Source organism: Sorex araneus, chromosome 3, assembly GCF_027595985.1.
Source record: "Sorex araneus isolate mSorAra2 chromosome 3, mSorAra2.pri, whole genome shotgun sequence".
NCBI lineage: Eukaryota > Metazoa > Chordata > Mammalia > Eulipotyphla > Soricidae > Sorex > Sorex araneus.
In genome coordinates this window covers 41,768,560-41,794,509 of record NC_073304.1, presented here as the reverse complement: position 1 = coordinate 41,794,509, position 25,950 = coordinate 41,768,560, and the positions used below count along the sequence as shown (strand labels likewise).

At 40.5% G+C, this 25,950-nt stretch overlaps 1 protein-coding gene across 1 annotated transcript; it reads left to right on the top strand.

The window, feature by feature from the left end:
- The first annotated feature begins 2,018 nt into the window (after positions 1-2,018).
- ACTR10 (actin related protein 10) lies at positions 2,019-24,165 on the top strand. Its single transcript, XM_004601779.2, has 13 exons — positions 2,019-2,183; positions 4,098-4,170; positions 5,502-5,584; positions 6,402-6,510; positions 9,740-9,847; positions 13,257-13,324; positions 13,579-13,658; positions 17,732-17,767; positions 19,474-19,553; positions 19,632-19,705; positions 21,081-21,162; positions 22,583-22,784; positions 23,763-24,165. The coding sequence occupies exons 1-13, from the start codon at positions 2,107-2,109 to the stop codon at positions 23,942-23,944; spliced, it is 1,254 nt and encodes a 417-aa protein (XP_004601836.2). The 5' UTR covers positions 2,019-2,106; the 3' UTR covers positions 23,945-24,165.
- The last annotated feature ends 1,785 nt before the right edge of the window (positions 24,166-25,950 follow it).

Sequence of the window (25,950 nt, the reverse complement as noted above, 5' to 3'; positions counted from 1 at the left end):
GTGTGAGAAGAGATGGCCATGGTTTTAAATCACTCATGTGAGGCTCCTGAAGACCTCTCCCTAATATAGGTAGTAAGCAGTCATGAGAAATGCTGTATGGGAGGATAGGGACAGCACACCAGGCCTGCCGCATGGTTTGCACAGAGGCCCAGGTTCAATTCCAGTCCCATTGGGAACTACCCTTGAGTATAGAGCCAGGAGTAGCTCCCCTCACCCCTAGCACTTCATGGAACAACTCCTGGGCACCTTCGGGTGTCCACACATACACACACACACACACAACTACTACAGGGTGGATGATTACACCTTAAATAGTCCCACTGGGAACCATCCCTGAGCACAGAGCTAAAAGATAGCTTCCCTCACCCCCAGAACCTCATGGAACGGTGATCACTGAGCTCAGACCCAGAGGTAAGCCCTGAGCATAGCTGGGTATGGCCCCTAAGCAAACAAAACATTAGCACTATTACCTAGGTGGGCTGGAGCCATAGAACAATGGGTAGGGCATTTGCCTTGCACATGGCCAACCCGGGTTCAATTTCTCTCCAAGAGCCCGGCAAGCTACCCAGAGTATCCCACCCACACGGCAGAGCCTGGCAAGCTACCATTAGCATATTGGATATGCCAAAGACAGTAACAAGTCTCACAATGGAGACGTTACTGGTGCCCAATCGAGCAAATCAATGAACAATGGGATGACAGTGCTACAGTGCTATCACAATTCCAAGTGCATCCTCTTATATCCAGGAATTTACTTCCAGAAGAAATCATCAGGGGGCTGGAGCGATAGCACAGCGGGTAGGGCGTTTTCCTTGCATGCAGCGGACCCGGGTTCAATTCCCAACATCCCATATCCCCTGAGCACCGCCAGGGGTAATTCCTGAGTGCAGAGCCAGGAGTGACCGAAAAAGCAAAAATAAATTAATTGATTAAAAAAATCATGAGTGATTTCTAAAGTAAGAATGCCTGACTTACACAATTAAACTTATCTTCTTGTAGGGTGGACTCAGATACCTACAGTAGCTTAAGACAAACTGGGAGAAAGTACACCATTTCTCTTTCTATTGCCATAGAACCAAGGTAGCAGCCCACCTCCAAATACTCCAACGTTCAAGAGCAACTTCATCACGAAGTCCCTATTAGATCACTCGTATTGTGTGTATATATTGGCAGAAGGATTTGCTAACCTTTCCCGGCTTACACAAATGCAGTTTCAAACACAAACTGGTTCAAAGTTCTTTCTCCATGCCACCCCGACTTTCCTCCAGATAAGTTGCAGATACCACTTTGTTTTTAGATTAAAACTAAAACTGTGAGCGAATAACTTCCAAACACTACAGTACGATCAACCAACAGTACAGGTACGCATTCCAGCAGGAAATCAGTCACGCGGCTTAATTCTGGTTTGCTGTGGGGCACAAGGAATGTAATGCAGTTTGTCTATGCTGAGGTGTTCGCAGATTCCAGACCCTACAGAGGCACACAACTCTGGGTAGGAGCGCTCACTGCCGGGGGGTGCAACACTCCAGCCACCCAAACGTCCCAACTTTCAGCATTTCCAGGGAAGACCCGGGTCGGCTCCGCCCCACTTCAGGGTGGCCCAGCGTGCCTGATGGTTTTTGTTTGTTTTTGCTTTTTGCGTCATACCCGGCAATGCTCAGGACTAACTCCTGGCTCTGCACTCAGGTCCCCTCCCGGTGCTCAGGGGACCATAGGGGATGCTGGTGATCGAACCCGGGTCAGCCGCATGCAAAGCAAACGCCCTCCCCGCTGTAGTATCGTTCCGGCCCCCAGCGTGCCTGATGGCCTCGACATCACGCCCAGTCCCCACCGCGACCCGCAAATTCGCGGTCGCTCGCGCCCTTGTCCCCTTCCTCCCAAACACGGAGCCGAGTTTGCGAGGACTCGGTTGAACGCGAGCATTTAGGCAGAGCCTGGGACAGCCCGGACGCAGCGCGCCGAGAGCACGCGAGGACCCCGCCCGCGCCCGCGCCTGCGCGCTGTGGCTCCGGCCCGCCTCCTCCTCCACCCCCACCCCCCACGTCCCGGAGCCGAGGCCTGACTCCCGGTCGGGTACCCACCGTCCCTGCTATCTTCCTGGCCGTCATGCCTCTGTACGAGGGCCTGGGGAGCGGCGGGGAGAAAACGGCAGTGGTGATAGACCTAGGAGAGGCTTTTACCAAGTGAGTGCCCGCGCCGCCGGGTGAGAGTGTCCCGAGGGGAGGGCGGGGACCCAGCCCCAAGCCCGACCTCGCCCCTGCTGCTTCCTCCCATCATCCCGGCCGACCGTGACTGTTATTGTTCCCTGTACTAATCCAGAGGGGGCCTCTAGGCGGCCAGGGCTGACACCTGGAGGGATCCCGCCGGGTCACCCCAAGCACTACGGAGCCTTGGGGGTTTTGGTTTTGTTTTTCTCTGCAGGAGATGACACAGCGTTGGCCCGGTCCTTCATTTGATTACTCCCTGGTTTGTCTGCTTTGGAAAGTAGTAGCTGACACCTAACTCCTGATGATGCTCATCAGTAATCGCTTGGGGAACAGGCATTCCTAAGGTGCCAGAAGCCCAAATATGTTTCAGGGCAGAATCATTGCGCCCCAAGAGTAGGAATATAGGGTGACTGAACTCGTAAAAAGTGTGAAGCCTGTGGAAAACATCTCCGAGGTCCGTTGTTGCTCCTCAACACTTAGGTTAGGTAGCATGATTTAAAAACGCAGCTTGTGAACTGTGGAGTAGTGGTTCTGTACCTTTTACATCCCCTTGGCCACCGAATTGAAGGCCACAAATACACAAACCTTAAAATATTTGCACACAATTTTGTTGCAGTGGTTTTTATATGTCTTTGAACCATACATAGCAGATGATAAAAAGATATTTAACTTATTATTAAGTGCAGTATGTTTTTAGACCACCGACTAAGCTTAAACGGTGGTCACTTAGAGCAACAGTTAAACATAGTTTTATTTTGATAGTGGAAATACTCAGGTAAGGAGAAGGCCTTAAAAAAGGTAAAATAGGATTGTTTTTAAATGATAGCAATGAAAACAAAAATTTGTAAGAAGCTTATTGTATTAGTTCATGATGTAGGAACAGCATGAATGTAATGTCAAATATGAATAGTATTTATAAAAAAACACAAACATCACTGGAAGCTAAAAATATTAGAGTAATGGAATTTAAGTGACATTTGAATTTTATAAATAAAGTCATGTTAATAGCGTACAGACCCAGGTTTGTAGGGATGTTACCTTAATTTAATTTTGCACAGCAGGTAGGGCCTTGTACGCGACCGACCTGGGTTCGATTCCTCCAACCCTCTCCGAGAGCCCGGCAAGCTACCAAGAGTATCCTGCCCACAGGGCAGAGCTTGGCAAGCTACTTGTGGCGTATTTGATATTCCAAAAACAGTAACAAGAAGTCTTACAGTGGAGACATTACTGGTGCCCATTCAAGCAAATTGATGAACAATGGGATGACAGTGCTACAGTGCTATCTTTTTTAATTTGTTTGTTTGAAGGCCATACTAGGTAGTGCTCAGGGCCAATCCTGACTGAGCTAAAAGATCGATCCAGTTAGGCTTGGGATACCAAATAGGATGCTAGGAATCCAATCTGGGCTGGTCACATGCAAGGCAAATGCCCTCCCCACTGAACTTTCACTCTGGCCTCATTTTTTTAATTGATGTTCTGGGATGTACAATTCTGTTTTTGGTGTTTTCCTGTGCTCATTTCAACACCACGCTTATCATCAGTGCACACATCTCCCCCCTACTCCTGCAAGACACCAATCTTCTCTCCATTTCAATGCTCTCCCAGCATATGTTATCTTTAATTCAGGTAAAATTGAAAACTGGATGGAAAAATAATGCCTTTAAGTAAAAGACTGTCCCATTTGATACCATGATATGAATACACCATATAATGGTGTCAAATGGGATTACACCATTATATGAATAAATGATACTATCTTTTTCTTATCCCCTTTTAATTCTGCAGATGTTTTTTAATGATCCAGACATTTTTGTGGTCATTGTTTTGAAAGAGATGTGAAAACTTGGCTTTTGAAAAAAATATATATGTTACAGTTTTGTTTATTTACAGGTGTGGATTTGCTGGAGAAACTAGTCCAAGATGTATAATTCCCAGTGTGATTAAAAAAGCTGGCATTCCTAAGGTATTTTACTTTTTTTTTTCAACATTTTACTAAAACATACAGTACTATAAAATACTTTTCAAATGTAGATTCAAATAAGATTAACAAGACTAGTGCTAAATAAGTAATTTAAGAATATCACAAGGAAGAATCTTTTTATACACTAGCTGAGATTATATCTTTTGTTTATTTAAAGAATAAATGAAGAGAAGTCTGCCCGTGATCCATATGTGTACTTAGAAATTTCTGAGGATCATAAGTAAAGCCCTTGTTTTATATAAAGGGTGTTTTAACATTCATAATTTTGTAGAGTTTGTATTGCTGTAGTGCTAATGACATGTTTTATTTTTTTTGCGGGGGGGTCATACTGGCAATGCTCAGGGGTTACTTCTGGCTCTGCACTCAGGAATCACTCCTGGCGGTGCTCAGGGACCATATATGATGCTGGGAATCGAACCTGGGTCAGCCATGTGGAAGGCAAATGCCCTACCTGCTGTGCTATTGCTCCAGCCCCAACGTGTTTTATTTTTACAAACATAATTGTGAGCTGTAGACTTCATGCCTGGCACTTGAATCAGTCAGCTGAAGGAGAATGGGGAGAATGTATCATAAGCAAGCCAGAAACAGTTCTTGCCCCTTGAAACTTGGGAATCTAGTAGGAAGGTAAAACGTTGCTTTTTTTTTTTCTTTTGAAGCCACACTCAGCAGTGCTCTCAAGCAACCACGGAGGGTTCAGGGTAGAATCCGGGATTCCTGTTTGTAAAGCATGTACTCCAGTCTTTTGAGCTATCTTCCTGGCTCCTGGGAAGGTAAACTTGGATGATGCCACAGAAGATAAGTGTCAGTACTTTGAGTGTGGCTAATAAGAACTCAGGTAGTTTGCCTTTGACTTCTAATCCGTGCTGATTTTTTATGTCTTGCCAAAATGACACATCAGGACCCAGGGCAATTGTATAGCCGTAGCTCAAGCTTGTCTTACATGAAACCAACCCAGGTTCAATCCCTGGCACCCTTTATGGTCCTCAGCACCAACAGTAGTGATCTCTTAACACAGCCAAAAGTAAGCCCTAAGTACCCTCGAGTTTGGCCCCAGAGCAAAACTAAATGACAAGTCAGGTAGAGGGAAAAATGTAAGTCTCTTTATTTATGAACACTCACAGTTAACTTTGCCAACCAAAAAGCCATCATCTTGAACATGCTGGTTTTTAGAGATTCCTAATGTATGTGATTAATTTCAAATGTTTGCTTTTCTTTTCAGTTCAAATTAGTTTTATTAGCTGAATAAAGTATTTATGAATAAGTAATTTGAGATTATTTCATTATTTTAACTTGATTGTTTCAATGTTTTATAGCCTATCAAAGTTGTTCAATATAATATCAATACAGAAGAATTATATTCCTACCTAAAGGAATTTATCCACATACTGTATTTCAGGTAAGGTGCAGTTGTTTTGTTCCCTCAGCTTTTAGGATCCATTCTTGCTAATACCAATGGTAGCAATACTTGTCTTATTGCATCTGGTGCCAAAAAAAATGGACTCCCATTATTATGTTTGCTTACTTGTTTTCAACCTTTTCAAAGTACATATGGGAATATTAGAAAACCAACAAGCATAAGGAGAATAATGAGAACAAACCAAGTGACCATTAATAAAGGGGAATAGATAATTACTACATATTCATCTATATAATGAACTACTACTACATGGGGCTGGAGCGATAGCACAGCGGTTGGGCATTCGCCTTTCACGCGGCCAACCTGGGTTCGATTCCTCCGCCCCTCTCGGAGAGCCCGGCAAGCTACCGAGAGTATTGCGCCCACACAGCAGAGCCTGGCAAGCTATCCTGTGGCGTATTGGATAAGCCAAAAACAGTAACAATAAGTCTCACAATGAGAGACATTGCTGGTGCCCGCTCGAGCAAATTGATGAGCAACAGGATGACAGTGACTACTACACGGCAGTTAAAATAGAGTTGTAGGCAAAGAATTTAGAGGGCTGAAGCGCAGGTTTTGCCTTTGGGTTTTGTCTTCTCACATTAATCAGCTAATAGATATAAAATTCCCAGTATGGTCATGGCATATAGTAAGAGACAAAGAACACTCTTTTCTTTACCACATAATAAAAAGAAGATACCTTTATGTCATAAAGCATCTAAACCTCGGTAGTACAGTTTCTTTACTCCTAAAAAATTATAAAATGTACCAGACTAAGTACAGGTGTTTACTTATTAACGAGACTATCACTTTTCAGGCATCTGTTGGTGAATCCCAGAGACCGTCGAGTTGTGGTTATTGAATCAGTATTATGTCCTTCCCACTTCAGAGAGACACTTACTCGTGTTCTTTTCAAATACTTTGAGGTAACTCCTTTGTTATTCTTGGTAGATACTGAAAGCTTAAACATGTTTTTTCTTTCATTGTATATACTACACAGTTGAATTTGAGAAATCCAATGATAGTAAATTGAAGTCTCTTTTAATTGACTGTTTGCTTTTTTCTTTGTATAACTATTTTTGCCCAATTAACATTTCATTCAATACTTAAATAATTGAAGTTTTTTCTTGTCAGAGTTTCTGTAACTTATTTTAATATAGTTTCTTCTTTATGGAGACTTTTTCAGAATTTAAACATTTTATTCTAGATTTCATGTTTTCTTTAATTTTTTTCCATTTACATTCATGAATTTTTTTTTAACTAAAAAAATCTTTTTAATTGAACGACAGTGAGATACACAGTTACAAAGTTGTTCATAATTAGGTTTCAGTGGCTGGAGCGATAGTACAGTGGGTAGGGTGTTTGCCATGCACGCAGCCGACCCGGGTTTGATTCCCAGCGTCCCATATGGTCCCGAAAGCACCGGCATGAGTAATTCCTGAGTGCATGAGTCAGGAGTAACCCCTGTGCGTAGCCTGGTGTGACCCAAAAAGAAAAAAATAATTTGGTTTCAGTCATATATTCATTTTTATAATTTCCATTGCTTGCCTTTGTTATTTTGCTAGGTGCCATGCCTAGTGGTGCTTGGGAGCTATTCCCAGCTCAGTGCTAGGGGTGGCTCCGAATATTGCTTGGGGGACCACGCAGTGCGAGGTATTGAGCCTAGGCCTCCTACAGGCAAAGCACACACTGAGCACTCTGAGCTGTTTCTTTGACCCTCCATTGTTTGCTTGGTGTTTCTTCTGGATTCTTCAGTTCTTTCTAACCTTTACATTTATATCAAATGTAGTATTCGAACATTGTCTCTCTCGGGCCAGAAATAAGGTACAGGGAATAAACCTCTTGCTCGTGTTCACCCTGCTTTCTATCTCCAGCACCATGTATGTGTGTCCCCAAGCACTGCCAAGAGTGAATCCTCAGCATTGCAGGGTATGACCCCAAAACAGTATGTCGAAAAGTAAGATGGCAATGCAGAAATGATTACTATGTCTTGATATTACTAATATTGCTTATGTGTATATATATATATATATATATATATATATAAATCACAATGTCTTTATAAGTGTAATTAATATTTCCAAGTTAAACTTTAGCAGGGCAAGTCTGAAGAACATATGCGCTCCTTGCTGATGTCATAGATTTAGAAATTTGGTTAGGAGTAGGGAAAACAAAAACATTAAGAAACCACATTATTTCTCGACTGAATAACATAGACAAGTATTTACGTTTACATGCTAGCTTTTAGTCTTGGTTTTGTTTGTAACTATCCTGGTCTATATGTCTGCCATGTCTACTTAGAGAAGGGAAGTACAGCAATTTTATTTGCTATTTGATTATGATGGACTTTGATATTTGGAATATTTACCTGATACTTGTGTTATCACCAAATCTAATAAGTTTTCATTGAAAAATGTCATAGCCAAGAATTTTTGTAGCTTTTCAATTTAATTTTGGTTTTTATTCATCTTCCACTTTTCCTCCTTCCCTTCCCTTTGTCATTACTGTGAAGACTGAGAGGTCCTCATCCACTTGGTCAAGTGGCTCACACACTTGGTTGTGCTATCACTGGGATTGGATACTTCATTTGTGCACACTTTTATTACAGTGCTAACTAGGGTTGCACCCTTAGTTACAGTACTCATACTAAACCACACTCGATTCTAATATACTGGTCACACACTTTGTTATGGTACCAGGGATCACAAAGGACAGTTCTGGGAGTTACACTTCGACAATAGGATAGTACTAGGTATGGAATTTGGTGGCCTATGCCTGCCTCTAATCCAGACCCGCAGGCTCCCTGTCTTTTTTGTTTAATTTTAATATTTTTATTTGGGAACAGGTTCCCTCACAGTCGATTCTCAGCCATCAAAACTGTTGACAGTGCTCAGGCCAGAGGATGCAGTGCTTCTTGGGTCTTGTGCCAGAAATTACCCAGGCCACCCCAACAGTGTTTGAGGGTGCTTTGGATTGCCCCTGGCAATGCTTAGGGGTCCATACAGTGCCAGGGCTCAGACTGGAATCAGCCACATGCAGGGCATACTCCTTAATCCTTGTATTATATCCTTCCACGATATTTTTAAAAGGTATCTCACATCACAAACTGTCAGTAAAGAGTCAAAAAATTATTTTTTCAGGAGCTAGAGGGATAGTCCAGCAGGTAGAGCACATGCCTTGCACCCATATGGTCCCCTAAACACCTCCAGTAGTAATTACTGAGTGCAGAGCCAAGAGTAACCCCTGGGAATCTATGGATGTGAGCCAACACCCACCCCCCAAAACAAAAAAAGATATATATTATTATTTTCATTTTGACGATAAAGGCATCTCTTCATTTCTGCACCTAGCATTTTCCTTTGAATTTGTGTTTCTGGATCTCTTTGGTTTTTCTTCTAAAAAAGAGAATATGGATTCGTAAGGGGGCTGGGCGATGGCCCAGGGGCTGCAGTGCCTGCCCTGAAATGCTGTGTTCGATTCCCAGTGCTGCTGCATGCCTGAGTATGATCCTGGCAGCTTTGAATGCTTGCTCTTGCAGCTATGCTGTTTGAGCTCCCCCGCATTACAGCAACCTCCAAACAGCCTCCTGCTGTGTGCAAGCAGGGCAGCTAAATCATGTGCAAGTGCCATGGCTATAAGTGCAATTCCCAGCAATCACCACAGAATATGTGCAAATACAACTGGATATGTTAGTGCCACAAGCAAAGATTTGTGTTACCCCCAAGTCATCACAGCATCAGCAGTTGGAGGAGAAAGTGAGAAAAAAAAGCAAAAGAAATTACCAGGAATAATTAGCATTTTGGAATGATATATCTTAGAGAATTTTAAAGATACCTTTCCTAAAGTTTATTTTGAATCAAATAAATCAACAAACCAGTCCTTTTCACTTGTTTCTTTTGGACCACTTGGGGCAGTGCACTGGGGATCTTGTGCTGGGGATGGAACCCAGGGTTCTAACCCTTTGAGCTATCTCTGTGTCCCAATAAACCAGTTCCTGATTTAGTGCCATGAGGTGGTTGGGTGACTTTTATAATATTGATCATAATATTGGTCATATAATAGTATTCCTGTGAATTTTTTCAAACATACTTGAAATTTAAAGGAAATAGCTATAAGTACTAAGACTTACAATAGTTTTGGTTTGTTGTTTTCTAGGTTCCGTCTGTCTTACTTGCTCCAAGTCATCTAATGGCCCTTTTAACTCTTGGGATAAACTCGGCCATGGTCCTGGATTGTGGCTATAAGGAAAGCCTGGTGCTACCTGTATCTTTTTACTCAGCCTGCTAATTTTGTTGTTTTTACTCTACTTTAAAATAGACTAATAGACAAATTTAATTTCTTTTAAGTATTTTGGGTTACTGTATGCAGATGTGAGTTAGGTGGAAAAAATTCACAAGATATTGTACTTAAATCTCATTTTTGTAGAAACTATTATTTGGGGGGCTGGAGTAATTGTACAGTGGGTAGGGCATTTACCTTGCACACAGCTGACCCAGGTTTGATCCCCAGCATCCCATATGGTCCCCGAGCACTGCCAGGAGTGATTCCTGAGTGCAGAACCAGGAGTAACCCCTGAGCATCACCAGGAGTGGCCCAAAAAGCAAAAAAAAAAAAATGATAATTAATTTTTTGGGTCTAGGAATATAGCTCAGCCTTTCACATATGAGTTATTTTAGTTCTTGCACCAGAAAATAATAATAATAATGCGGAAGTTTTTATTATAGACAGTTGGTCCCTGTCTCTATTCCAGGGATCAGACTTCATAAATAGTATGTTCAACTTTTTTTGTGTGGGGAGGGAGAGGATTTTTTTTCTTGCTGGGGCATAGGTACAGGAAACATTCGGTGGTGCTGAGGTTTGTACCCAAGACATTCACTCACATGCAAAGCATGATCTCTGACCCTTTTAGTTAATTCCCAGACGTTGTGCATTTAACAAGAGGAATATCAGTTAATTAAGATGTGTTAAGTTGATTAGGAGAGTCATTTTCTAGGAAAATTATATAGTGATATAATTACAGAGATTGAATTGAAAAGATGTAATCAAGGAAAAAGCATTTAATTTTTGTTCTTTGGGGCACACCCACTGTACTCAGGGCTTACTCCTGTCTCTGTGCTCAGGATCACTCCTGGTGGGACGTTAGGAAACATGCATTGCCAGGATCAAACCAAGGTTGACTGCATGAAACGCAAGTGCCTTACTCACTGTGCTATTGCTCCTGTTTTTATCTTTTGTTATATAAAGACTTTTTATTAGTATTTTTGTGTGGGGCCACAACCGGTGGTGCTCAGGGATTACTCCTATTTGGGCTCAGGAGACTGGGGTGTCTGAAATCTAACCCAGCATTGAAATAAAGTTCACCGCATGCAAGTGCCTTAGTCACTGTTCCCTCCTCGTCCGTACTAAGAAAAATGAAAGCTTTTTAAAATTTTTGGTGATGTGAAATCTGTTTTCAAGTAGCTGAAGGACTTGTTCTGAAACCATGAATACATCCCGCCCACCCCCACCCTGGTCTCCAGAAGTTGATGTGAAGGTGGTATGCTCAAGACTTAGAATCTAAGTTAGAAATCAACTGTAAATGTTCATATACCAATCTCAGCTATGCTTCTTGCTGGTTGTTTGATTTAGTAGCTTAATCTTTTTGTACCTCGTTTTTCCTCTACAAAATTGGAATTAAGCCTCATGAACTTCTTGGCGGTGTTAGGCAATTTGAGTGAGGTAATGTACATAAAGTATTTGATACAGAACCTGGCACATAGTAACTAGTCCAGGCAGTATTATAGTTTATAGACTATTTATCATTGGGAAGAACTTTCTAGCAATTGAAGCTTTCCTAAATGAAGTTACTGGCCCGAAACTAGTGTATTTCATTCCTATCATTAAAAGCATTTAAGTAGGGGCTAGAGTGATAGTATGGAGGGAGGGTTACATGCGGTTGACCTGGGTTTGATCCTTGGCATCTCATATGGTCCCCAGAGTCCAGCAGAAATGATACCTGAATGCAGAGTCAGTAGTAAGGCCTGATTACCACCAGGTATGTCCCCAAAACCAGAAAATAAAACCATTTAAGTAAAGCATAGGTAAAGCTACATGTATATTTATTAAAGAAATGTTTATAAGAATGAACTGAAGGATCAAACCCTCAACTAAATTATGTAGTATTAGATATAAAATGTATTAAGTCTCATTTATGTTTTTGCAACATAAATGCTTTTGCAACATAAATATGTTGCCTTTGCAACATTAATATTATTCTCATTACATAAATGAGAAAATTTAAAATTGGGAATGAGTTAGCTCAGGATCATGTAAGCACAAAATCAAGATTTAAACCCAAGTTAATCACCACAACAAATGCTTTATCAACTATATATATATTTTTTTCTTTTTGGGTCACACCAGGTGATGCATGGGGCTAACTCTTGACTCTGCACTCAGGAATTACTCCTGGCAGTGCTCCGGTGACCATATCGGATGCTGGGAATCGAATCCAGGTCGGCTGTGTGCAAGGCAAACACCCTACCTGCTGTGCTATTGCTCCAGCCCCTAGACTTTTATCTTTTAATAAATATTTTAGAGAACAGCAAAATCAGTTATATGCAATACTATTACCTCTCAGCACTGTGAATAAAAATGTAATGTGAGATATATGTAATTCAAATTTCCTGAGCAGAGTATTATAGCAGGTAGAGCGCCTGCTTGCTTTGCACATAGCCAATCTGGTTCTGTTCCCCACATCCCATATGGTCTCCTGAGACCACCAAGCATGTTCCCTGAGCTCAGAGCCAGAAGGAAGCCCTGAGCACGGCCAGGTAAGGATCCAGAAGTTTCTAAAAGCCACACCTTTTGTTTGGTTGGTTTGGGGGCCATAACTAGTAGTACTCAGAGATCACTCCTGGCTCTGTGACCAGGGGACTGTATGGAGTTAAACCCAGGTTGACTGTGTGCAAAGCTGGTACTGTGCCTGCCGTACTTACTGCCCTAAGTGCTACTTGTTTGTTTTTTTGGTTTGGAGTCCACACCCAACTGTGCTCGGGGTTACTCCTGAGTCTGAGCTCAGGAATTATTCCTGGCAGACTCAGAGTACTACGGGATGGCAGGGGTTGTACCTGGGTCAGCCATGAGCAAGGTAAACACCCTACCCTCTGTACTATTGCTCCAGCCGGAGAGCTACATTTTTAATTTTGTTTATTATTATTATTATTATTATTTTGCTTTTCGGGTCACACCCGGCGATACACAGGGGTTACTCCTGGTTCTGCACTCAGGAATTACCCCTGGCAGTACTCAGGGGACCATATGGGATGCTGGGAATCGAATCCAGGTCGGCCGCGTGTAAAGCTAACACTCTACCCGAGGTGCTATTGCTCCAACCCCCTACATGTTTAATTTTGTTTGTTTTTGTGTGATGGTACAGCGGGAAGAGAATTTGCCTTTTTCTTGTCTCGACCCAGATTCAGCCCCTGGTACTCTATGTCCCTGAGTGTAAAGCCAGGAGTCTTGAGCACTGCCGGGTGTGCCTTCCCCCCCACACACACACACCGAAAAAAAATCCATGATAGGCCAATAAATTTGGTTACGTCTGATTTGAGTAACACCTTGGGAGGTGAGAAAATACCAAAGAAACTACATTTTATCTCCGAAAATAGTAAAATCCTTAACTTCCCTATAGATATATGAAGGAATCCCAGTTCTAAATTGTTGGGGAGCGCTCCCTCTAGGAGGAAAAGCTCTTCACAAGTAAGTTTCTTGGAATTTAGCACATTTATTTCACTTGTATCACACAAAAAAAATAATGACTTTTTTGGAAAATGATCAAGAAAGGACTTATAATATGGACGTTTAATTGTTTATTATAAACCCTATCTATTTTGAGTGTATTAATCTTTCAAGAGTTAAGCCATGTAAAGAATCGATTATCTATTGTAAGTGTTAAGATGATAGAGCTTGGGATATTTTCAGTTTAGTAACTTTTTTTTGTTTTAAACCTTCAGAGAGCTGGAAACTCAACTGTTGGAACAATGTACTGTTGATACAAGTGCAGCTAAAGAACAGAGCCTTCCCTCTGTGATGGGTAAATCACTTGACGCATCTAAGTGTGACTGACATTCTCTTTTTGTTATTCATTATTTAGCCATTGCATAGCTATCCTTTTCTCCCCACACATAAAACTTAATTTTAGTCATCCTTTCCAGAATTTTTGACAAGGTGGTTTCTAGTATACTTTCTTTGTTTTGTTCTTTTGTTTATTTTTATTTATCATGATTCTTCATCTTTCTCCAAGCATTCCTTCTTGATTTCCCTTGTTCTTGATTTCTGTAGTGATATTCCCTTAGGGATCTGTATTTTTGTTGATTTTTTTTTCCTTTCCTGCTAGCTTTTAAAAAGTGATCTCATCTATTCCCATGACTTCAACTACATGGTATGCTGTTGATTCTCAAATAAAACCCCAGGACAGGCCTTACTTTAAAAATTGATATTCACATTTCTAAATGGTCATCAGATACAAACTAGGTATGTCCTCAGGCCGTTCAAACCTTAGACTTCTTAAAAGGTGAACATCAAGGGCTGAAGCAGTAGTACAGCAGGTAGGGCACTTGCCTTGCACATGACCAACCTGTTTTTGATCCCTGGCACCCCATATAGTCCCCTGATCCCTGCTGAACGATCCTTGAGCGCAGAGCCAAGAATAAGCCCTAAATGCAGCTGGGTGTGGCTCCAAAACGAAACAACAAAGTGAACAGGAGGGCCAGAATGATAGTTCAGGGATTAAGATGTTCGCCTTCCATGCAGCTGACCCCATTTCTATCCCCAGCACCTTCTGTGATCTCACCAGCACTGCCAGGAGTGATCTCTGAGCACCACTTAGTGTAAAAGTCCTGCCCTTCCCCCCCCCCAAAAAAAAGAAGACACCAACACAAAGAAACATATTGGAACTGGTGAGATAACCCAAAAGGCTAGTGTGCATGCTCAAGGCCTGGGTTCAATCCCCAATATCAAGGTGTTTTTGGTTTTGCTTTTTAGTTTCTGAACCATGCTTACCATGCTCACTGGTCATTCCCAGAAACCAGCAGCTTAACCCTTATACCCTCTTCAGCCCCTTACCTTTTACTGTATCATGATGACATTTATTTATAGAGGTAGTATAGTATCTCAAGGTAGTTTTTTGTTTTACATTTTGGGGCTGATTTGTTTTTTGTTTGTTTGTTTAGGTCACATGCAACTATGTTCAGGGCTTATGCCTGGCTCTCTGCTCAGAGAGCTCTCCTGGCAGTGTCAGGACTGTATGTGATGCCTAGATCAAACTGAGATAGCTGCATGCCAGACAGGATCCTTAATCCCTATACTATGGCTTCCTTGGTTTCTTTAGGTGTTTTTGGTGGTGGGGAGGGGGAGAGTGCCAAGGGCCAACACCTGAGAACACTGGAGACACAAGGTAGTGCTTGCCAATCTTGTGGGACCAGGGGTCAAATCTGCATCTCCTCTGCACGCAGCATGGACTCCATCCCATTCTCTGAAGGTATTTCTTTCTTTCCTTTGGTGCAGGAGTAGGACCTCACACATGGTTCCCTTCTGATGATTCTAGATGGTGCCTAGCATTGCTGCATTCTGTGATTTGGGGGAGCCATATCAAAAGAGATCAAAACGGGGTCAGCTGCATCCAAGACATAATCTCTTTAGAACCCACATACTATGTCTTTAGAACCCACCCCCCCCCAGTACTTTTTGGTTTTAGTTTGGGGCCCACACACACAGATGCTTGGGGCTTACTCCTGGTTGTGTTTAAGGATCACACCTGACAGCTCTGGGAATAATATAGTGCCAGTGACTAAACACAGGTTGGCCATGTACAAAGCAAGTACCCTCTGATTGTACTATCTCCCAGGAGGTACTTTTAATGTAGATCTTCTTTAAAATTGATTTCAGCTTTTGTTTTTGGGCCTCACTCAGTGATGCTCAGGTGCTCAGGGGTTACTTCTAGCTCTGCTCAGGAATCAACTCCTGGTGGTGCTCAGGGTATAATATGAGATGCTGGGGATTGATTCCAGGTTGGCTGTGTGAAAGGCAAGCACCCTACCCACTGTACTATCACTCCATGCCTAATTCTTTGGTGTTTTTGTTTGTTTAGTTCTAAACTCTACATGGGGCCAAAGCAGTAGTACACCAGGTAGAGCATTGGCCTTGCATGTGGGCAACCTGGGTTCAATCCTCTGCATCTCATACATGTCCACCAAGAGTGTTCCCTAATGCAGACCCAGGAGTAATACCTGAGCTTAGCTGGCTGTGGCCCCCAAACAAACAAAATTCTAAACTTTACATTCACGTGTAAGAGGCTCTAGGCTAGATCCCCAACACCACCACCTCTGCACTACCAGAAAAGTTTTTGAACCTGTACCTTTAAGATGTATTTTGTTTTGGGGGTTGGGGCACTAGTAAAGCTGGTAGAGCATTTGACCTCTACACAGCTGACTCAGGTTTGATTCTTGACACATCATAGGTTCCCCTGTGCCTGCCTGGAGTAAGCCCTGAACACTGCTGGATGTCTCCCCCAAAAGTTGTATTTGTTGTAGTTGTATTTGTTTATAAGCTATATATATATATGAAATGACTTATGAAATATAAAAATATTTAGAAATGCTGTAATAAGTTTCCCTGAAGCTATACTTACTGTCCACATTTTTTTAGTCTCTTAAAGCATTATTAGGCCAGAGTGATAGTGCTTGCCTTGCAGTTCTCCATACCTCATATGTTCCCAGAGCACCACCAGGAGTGATTCCCTGAGTACAAAACCAGGAATAAGTCCTGAACACAGCTGGGTGTGGCCCAAACAAAAAAGCATTCTAATCAAGTATTCATTGTTTTAAAGTCATGGAGTAGCATTTTGAAAATGTGGGCTTTTCGAGGGTTGAGCACACACTGGGCTCTTACTCAGAGGCTTCTCCTGGATCCTTATTCAGCACCACACTTAGCGATGCTTCGGGCACCATACCAATGCCAGGGTTTAAACACATTGTTATACTACTTGCAACGGAAGTGCCTTAGCCACTATACTAACTCTCTAGCTCTCCAGGTTTGGTTTTTCCGCTTCGTATTTCCAGCGACTATTACAACTTAAGCATACATGGGCTGGAGATTACTGAGCAGACTGAGCATATACTTTGCATATGGGAGAGCCATGGTCAGACTCCAAACCTACCCTCAGTCTCTGCTTACCTGCACCAGTGTCCTAAAATACTTCACTTTCTGTAGAAGAAAGTTTTCTTTTAGCTCTGACTTACTTTTAAGTACTTTAAACAGCAAGTCTTTAAAGTAGGGAAGAATATTATTGGTTATTTTCTACCTAATGCCAATTATTTTTGTTTTCAAGGTCTTGTTTTTTAATCAAATTTTCAAGTCTGTGACACCTTGTACCACCTGTGCACATCTGGCTTCAGTTGCAATAATGATATTTCTTACTTTAATGATATTTCTTACTTTTTTAAATTTATTGTTGTAGTTTATTATGTGTTGTGGTAGTTAATTATGTGTTCTCACTATTAGGAAGTGATTAGGAAGTATTAGGAAGTTATGATAATCAACTTATGGTATTAACATAAACTTACTATACCCACCACAACCAAAGAGCCCATAGCTCCCCCCCACTGTCCACATAGATATCTCTTCTAATCTGGTCTTCTCCACTCCCAACTCCACCCTTCCCTTATGTCAAGGGTTTGTCATTGTCCAATACCACCTATGATCTTTTGAGACTATGTTCCACAAATGAGTGAGATCAGCCTGTACTTTTCTCTCACTTGGAATGATGACATTTGTCTAAAACCCAACTTAACTTTCTATTTAGCTTTTAAGATTACTGTAGTAGGGACTGGAGCAATAGTACGGTGGGTAGGAGGGCATTTGCCTTTGCACGTAGCCAACCTAGGTTCTATCCCCAGCACCCCATATGGTCTCTCAAGCCCACAAAGGGTGATCACTGAGTACAGCAGTCAGGAGTAAGTTCTGAGCATTGCTGGTATGGCCCAAAAAACAAAAATTAAATAAAAATACTGTAATGATTATGGTTTTAAATTTTTTGCTAAAATTGCAGATGGAACTGTGATTGCAGTTTATAGACTGCTGATAGTAAATGTTTTTTTTCTGTTTTAGGTTCCATTCCAGAAGGTATCTTAGAGGACATAAAAGGTAAACTTGAGTTCCCATTTTTGCCCCTTTCATTTTCGGGTGCTGTGGAGAGCATGTGTTTTTAATTATTTGCTTAGATACAAAATATATTCATAATGTAATATTCTAAAATTATAAAATTATGTACTATTTAGACCATGGAATATTGCAGATAAAACTTTTTCTTCAGAGTTGTGGAAAGTTTTGGCATTACTTACAGTGTGCTGTTGACGTAACTTCTCAATTATAGATGTATAGATTTGCATGGAAATTAATTTGCATAGTGTAAAATATCAGTTATAAGTATCAGTTACAGTATAAAATATAAAATATCAGTTATAGTATAAAATATCAGTTATATTGTTTAATACAGCCACCAGTTTGATCTTGTATATTGTTTGGGGGTTTTTTGGTATGCTGAAGATTTATTTTATTTTTTTTTATTTTTTATTTTATTATTACTATTTTTTTGCTTTTTGGGTCACACCTGGCAATGCACAGGGGTTACTCCTGGCTCTGCATTCAGGAATTACTCCTGGCGGTGCTCAGGGGACCATATGGAATGCTGGGAATCGAACCCGGATCGGCCGCGTGCAAGGCAAACGCCCTACCCGCCCTACCCGCTGTGCTATTGCTCCAGCCCCTGAAGATTTTTTTTAAATATATTTTTATGAGTTAGTAATTTTGCTGACTTTAAAAAATTATACAACTAAAACTAAAATTTATTGGGATCAGGGCTGGAGCCAATGGTATAGCGTGTAAGGCACTTGCCTTGCACACAGCTAACCCAGGATTGATCCACCCATCTGATCCTCTAAGTCCACCAGGTGTGACCCAAAAACCAAAAAAAAAAAAACTAAATATGTAGGATTCAGTTTAATAAGATGAAATTAATTTTAGTGCATTAGAATGTGTTTTTATGATAGTTTAAGTGTTTAAATGGAATTTCTTGAAATTTTGATTTACTAAAAGGAAAAAGCGTTTAAAATGGAGAGATATAGTACAACAGGTAGGAGAGATACAACAGGTAGGGTACTTGCCTTGCATTGGTCAACCGAGTTCAACCTCCTACATTCCTATGATCCCCTGAGCTCTGCCAGGAGTGATCCCTGAGCAGAACCAGGAATAAGCTCTGAATACTACTGAGTGTGGTCCAAAAAACAAAAGCGTAAAAGACCAAAGAAAGGAATATATGAATATATACACTTTCTCAAGGTGATTTTTTTTCCCTTAAGTATGTTTTTGTATAAGATGAAAATCCAGCATGAACAGCTTCGTAAAAATCTGTCTCACAGTGATTCAATAATAAAATCTTGAAAGAAAAAAGAAAAGAAAATCCAGCATGGTTTTTTTTTTTTTTTTTTTTGGGTCACACCTGGCGATGCACAGGGGTTACTCCTGGCTCTGCACTCAGGAATTACCCCTGGCCGTGCTTAGGGGACCATATGGGATGCTGGGATTTGAACCCAGGTCGGCCGCATGCAAGGCAAACGCCCTACCCTCTGTGCTATCTCTCCAGCCCCGAAAATCCAGCATGTTTTATCATTTTTCCATGAAAGAAGCTTTTTCAGTTGTGAACCAGATGACGTAAGCCTATTTAAGGCAGGGACTTTATAAAATCTGGAAGAATTTATTATTAGTATGTCTACTTGAATATAATTGTTTTAACATTTGTAATGTAGATTAAGTAAATCACAAGCCATAACAAGTTCTCCTTTCTTTTTAAGTTCGTACTTGTTTTGTAAGTGATCTGAAACGTGGACTGAATATCCAAGCAGCAAAATTCAATATTGATGGAAATACAGAGGTAAGTTAAAAATAAATGTATTTCCCTTTTCCAGGGATTATAAGGTATATACTTATGCTTATGTTATTTGTATTTCAGCGTCCCTCACCACCCCCAAATGTTGATTACCCACTAGATGGAGAGAAAATTTTACATGTTCTTGGATCAATCAGGTTAGACCTTAATTTTTATGAGTAAAACATTTATACAACTATAACTAAAATTCATTAGGATCAGAACTAAAAACTAATAGGTTTTTAATTTTAAGAATATTTGGGTAGGCCTTTATTTAAAAAAATTTAAATCACCATGAAATACAGAGTTATAAAGCTGGTCATGTCAGGCTTCAGTTATATAGTGTTCCAACACCCATCCCTCCACCAGTGTACATTTCCCACCACCATTTTTCCTCCCACCTTCCCTCAGCCTGTCTCTATGGCAGTACTTTTCTTCTTCTCTCTCTCTCTCTCTCTCTCTCTCTCTCTCTCTCTCTCTCTCTCTCTCTCGGGTAGGCCTTTAGTACTGCTGATAGATCATTGTAATTTTCATTAAACAACACTCATAATTTATTTTCTGAAGCCTAAAAACTACCTTCTGTTTACCAAGGTAATGTATAATTCATTTTAATTAATGGAATTTTTGATGTGAAATAGAAGATATGGCATGAGTTTAAAACAGGGTTCAGGGGCTGGAGCGATAGCACAGCAGGTAGGGCGTTTGCCTTGCATGCGGCCAACCCAGGTTCGATTCCCAGCATCCCATATGGTCCCCCAAGCACCACCAGGAGTAATTCCTGAATGCAGAGCCAGGAGTAACCCCTGTGCATTGCCAGGTGTGACCCAAAAAGCAAAAAAAAAAAAAAAAAAAACGGGGTTCAGAGATAGTACCAGAAGTAAGGTGCTTGCCTTACATGTCTCCAACCCTGGTTCAAATCCCTGGCACCACATATGTACTGTGAGCACTACTATAGAAAACCAGGAATAGCCTAATCACTACTGAGTGTGGCCCCAAACAAATCAAAAAAACGGTTCATCAAACTTGCCATAAAGAGCTAGGTAGTAAAAACTTAGATTTTGTAGACCATGTGGTGTTTGTTGCAACCATTTTACTGTAGTTTAGTGAAATTATCAGTATGCAGATGGATAAGGCTGTTTATGTTCTATCAAAATTTTGCAAAAAAGTGGGCTGGATTTGGATTGAATGCCATAGTTTGCTCATTCATGTTTCACAATTTTGTGGGGCTGAAGAGAGTTCAGTGGGCTGAGCCCAAGCTTCTTTGTAAAAGGCCTAGGTGGAAGCCCTGGTACTGTGTGCTCTCCCAAGCACCATCAGGAGTGTCTCCTGTGCACCTTCTTGTTACTGGTTTGAAGGAGCTATAAATATTTGTAAATTGATATATAATAATACATAATAATAGCTGTTGTCAGTACTTTCTAATATTCTGCATGAATAGTACTGTTACTTTAAAATACTGGACTGATAGAACTAATGGTAGTTCCTGTATCACTATGTCATGTCAACAAAGCATCTCTGTTTTCATCTAATTAGAGATTCAGTTGTAGAAATTCTTTTTGAACAAGATAATGAAGAGAAATCAGTTGCTACTTTGATACTGGATTCTCTCATGCAGGTATTTTTTTCAATATCATACTAAGTTCTAATTTGTGACTATATCCTTTTAAAGAAAATATTGAAATGTTATTTTCTGTATTTTTAGCCATTTCTCATGGTCAGTGTTATGGTTAATGTTTTACTTGGTACTGAGGGAACAGTACCTACAAAATTTCAAACCCAGGGATAAGAAATGATGCAAACATGCATTTCTTTCAGAGCAAGGATATCAGCTGTTTTCCTTTGTGCATAATGTGGTTTGTAACTTTGGAACGTCATTGTATGTAGTATTGAATTTTAAGTTTCACCCAGTATATGATAATTTGTCTTTTTTGCTTAATGACTGGGATCACAGAACTTTACATGAGGTATCATTTCTTTGAAGGTAATGTCTACCTCTAGGGATCAACTCAGTGATTTTATAAAAAAAAATAACACCAGTAAAGGACTTTCACATTTCTCTTAGAACTTATCTGAAAACATAATTTTTATTATGGGAATGGTAATTTTGGGACTAGAAGATAGCTCCATGGGCTAGAGTATATGCTTTCATGCAGGAACTCTGGGTTCTAGCCCTGTAACTACATGGGCTCCCAAGCACTGCCAAGGCCCCCAAACTCAGAAGGGGACAAGCAGGAGGATTCTGAGGGAGGGCCAGAATTGGTTACCTTCCCACTGAATTGACTCCAGATATTCTGAAGATACTGTCTTAGAAAAATTTGTTTTTCTTGGTAAAAAATAATGTATTCGAGGGCTGGAGTGGTAGTACAGCGGGTAGGGTGTTTACTTTGCACGTGGCTGACCCAGGTTCAATTCCCAGCATCCCATATAGTCCACCAAGCACTGCCAGGAGTAATTCCTGTGGCCCCCAAACAAACAAACAAACAAAAAAAAAAACAAATTTCTTCTTGTGGGTTAGCCATTCTGTCCCTGAAAATGAGAATATTTACTTATTACTGGTGGCCAGGGCAGGTAGGGTGCTTGACTTGCATGCAGCAGCCCAAGTTCAACCCTCAGCACTCCATTTGGTTCCCTGAGTATCACCAGGTATGGCAAAAAAAAAAAAAAGTACCTATTACCACTATCCCCCTTCAGAATTTAAAATTTTATATTGACCAAGTAATAAATTCAGTTGTTGACTTGTGCTTCACATTTATGGGACACCAGATTCTCTCCCTGACAACAAAATAAAAGAAAGCAAAGAATTCTATGCTATTAAATTTTTAAATACATTCAAAATGTTAAGTTCTAAGTCTATGACAAAAATATTATGATGGATATATTGCTGCATGAAAACTCTTATAAATGTTTGCTTATTTTTTATTGAATCACAGATGTTTGCTTATTTAATTCATAATATATAAAACAATATACTTTCTTAAGCCCAAGCATTATGTATATACTTAAGAATTAATTTTTCTGTTTCTCTTTGATAACAGTGCCCAATAGACACCAGGAAGCAATTAGCAGAGAACTTGGTAATCATAGGTGGCACATCTATGTTGCCAGGATTTCTCCACAGGTTGCTTGCAGAAATAAGATATTTGGTAGAAAAACCAAAATATAAAAAAACACTTGGCACCAAGATTTTCCGAATTCATACACCACCTGCAAAACCTAATTGTGTGGCCTGGTTGGGAGGTAAGAACCTAGTTTTGTTAATTTAATGATTAAAGTTATGCTAGTAATAATGATGATTATATTGGGCTGAAGAACTGTACAAGGGGAAGGTGCTTGCCTTGCATGCAGCTGGCCCAGGTTCAATCCATGGCACCCTGTACAGTTCCCCAAAGCCCTGCTAGGAGTGATCCCTAAGTACAGCCAGACGTAACCAAAAAATACATGTATATTATTATATAGTAATTGGTTCCTGAGTAGCATTTTGTTTATGTTAGATGATTAAGTGTTCAAAATTGTTCACTTAAAAGACTAAGAGATAGTATATTGGGTAGAGAACTTTCCTTGCATGTGGCCAGCCTGGGTTCAATCCCCAGCATACCATGTGTTCCCCCTGATCCCTATCAGGTCTGATCCCTGAGCACAGAGCCAGGAGTAAACCCCAAGCAACACCTGGTGTGGCCCAAAAACAGTAAAAAATTTTTTTCACTTAATAAGCTAATAGAGCTATAATTTTCTTTGAAGATTGACTTTTCCTTCAGTTATTAGTCTTCAGAATTATATACCTGTTATTTTGTGATTTGTAATTTGATTTTTTTTATTGGCAGTTTTTTTCACTTTTGTGTGTTAAATTTTGTTTTTAATTATAGTTTAGTAACATAGTTACTACTTGGTGTGGCCAAAAAGAAAAAGTAGGAATTTGGGGACTGGAGCGATAGCATAGCGGGTAGGGCATTTGCTTTTTGCACGCGGCCGACCTGGGTTCAATCCCCCCAGCATCCCATATGGTCCCCCAAGCACCTCCAGGAGTAATTCCTGAGTGCAGAGTCAGGAGTAACCCTTGAGCACTGCTGGGTGTGACCCAAAAAGGAAAAAAAAAGAAAATGTAGGAATTTGTTGAATTTTACCAGTTAATTTTTGTTACAATGTTGTAGATGTATGTTTGCATAAAGTTTTCTATTGAAAGTTTCATTTTAACAATAAAAACATTTTACTGCACAGGGGCTATTTTTGGAGCACTGCAAGACATACTTGGGAGCCGTTCAGTCTCCAAGGAGTATTATAATCAGACCGGCCGTATACCTGATTGGTGCTCTCTTAATAACCCACCTTTGGAAATGATGTTTGATGTTGGGAAAGCGCAGCCTCCTCTGATGAAGAGAGCATTTTCCACTGAGAAATAAAAATTTGATTAAAATTCAGCTTTGCTTTACTTCAGATATCTATTACAGATTGTGCAAAGTTTTAGGGTGTTCTGCTGAGATGACTAATGGAAATGGAAGAATTTCTGTAACGTTTGCTTTATATTTCTTTTGTCTTGTTTTTCTTGTATAGTGGCAAAATGGCAAGTGATGCTAATGAGGTTTGTTGTATTTATGTCAATAAAATATAGTAAAACATTTGATTTTAGGAGTTTGTTATACATTATCTCCATTCACATACATATTTCCTGGACATCAGCAACTACATTAATTTTATTATTTTCAACAATTATTTAATGAATAAATAAATGATACCATTACTAGTTATTTCAAATATCAATATTGTTTATATTCCTAAAAATCCTTTTGGTATATTTGTGTTCAGGTTAACAATTTTTTTTTTAAATTTTAAAGTTTTTCACTTTTTTTTTTTTCTTTTGCTTTTTGGGTCACACCCAGCGATGCTCAGGGGTTACTCCTGGCTTTGCACTCAGGAATTACTCCTGGCAGTGCTTGAGGGACCATATGGGATGCCGGGGATCGAACCCGGGTCGGCCGCATGCAAGGCAAACGCCCTACCCGCTGTGCAATCGCTCCGGCCCCCTCACTTTTTTTTTTTTGATGAATCCTGAGATAGTTACAAGCTTTCATGTTTGGGTTACAGTCACACAATGATCAAACACCCATCCCTCCACCAGTGCACATTCCCCGGTATAATATGACACTTTTAAAAAATACATTTAACTTTTTGGCCTGAGAATGTATGATTGTATAAAAATGAGGCTTAGAAATACTTATAAATGTTATGGTTTTAATTTTTGAAAAATTTTACATTTCTAAAAATTCCATTTTTAGGCAAAGATATTTGTTACACATTTTAAACATGATTCATACTATTTCTAACCTTTAGTACTTTATTCCTTTTGTGGCAAAAATTCATTAAAGTATGTACTCTAAATAAGTCATTGATTAATTTCGGTGTTTGGGCGACACAAGGCCAAACAGTGTTCAAGGCCCACTTATAGCTTGATGCTCAAGGGTCACTCCAGAGTACGTTTGATGCTGGGAACTGACCCAGGGCCTTATACATAAAGCCTTTTTTTTCTTTTTCTGGGTGAAAAGGGGAGTTCACACCTGGCGATGCTCAGGCATTACTCCTGAGGAATAGGAATTGGTAAATTTTTCTGGACTTTATATCCCCACATCCATTTTTACTCATAATTTTTTTTTTTTTTTTTGCTTTTTATGTCACACCCAGCGATGCTCAGGGGTTACTCCTGGCTTTGCACTTAGGAATTACTCCTGGCGGTGCGTGGGGGACCATATGGGATGCCGGGGATCGAACCCGGGTCGGCCGTGTGCAAGGCAAACGCCCTACCCGCTGTGCTATCGCTCCGGCCCCTTTACTCATAATTTTATTATTTTACTGTTCCTTTTCTGGATCTTTCTTACTTTCCACACATGGTTTGCATATGGAAATATACTTGAAAGAACTGGTTCCTGGCATTAAGAACAGGAAAGGCTGGGAGCCAAAGCAATAATACAGCAATCAGAATGGTTTGCCTTGCACACAGTAGACCCAGGCTTGATCCCCCGCATTCCATATGGCTTTTGAAGTTCAGAGCCACGTGTAATTTCTGGTGTGGTCTGAAAACCAAAAATAGGGAAAAGGCTGGGGCTGCAGAGGTAGTCCAGCAGATAAGTTTCTTGCCTGCACGCAATTTGGGTTCAGTTCCTGGTGCCTCATATGTTCCCCTGAGCCTCATCAGGAGTAAGCCTTGAGTACCAAATGTGACCCAAAGACAAAAAGCAGGATTCATTTCGATATTTGTGTTATACTTTTGAAATACTCTATTTTGTCATATGTTCTACTTAATAAACTAAAATTATTTCAGGGGTTAGGAATATGACCTCAAAGGCTGGAGCTTCGGTTCAATCCTTTGCACAACATGGTCGCCAACACTGCCAGAACCAGTATCACGTGTGGC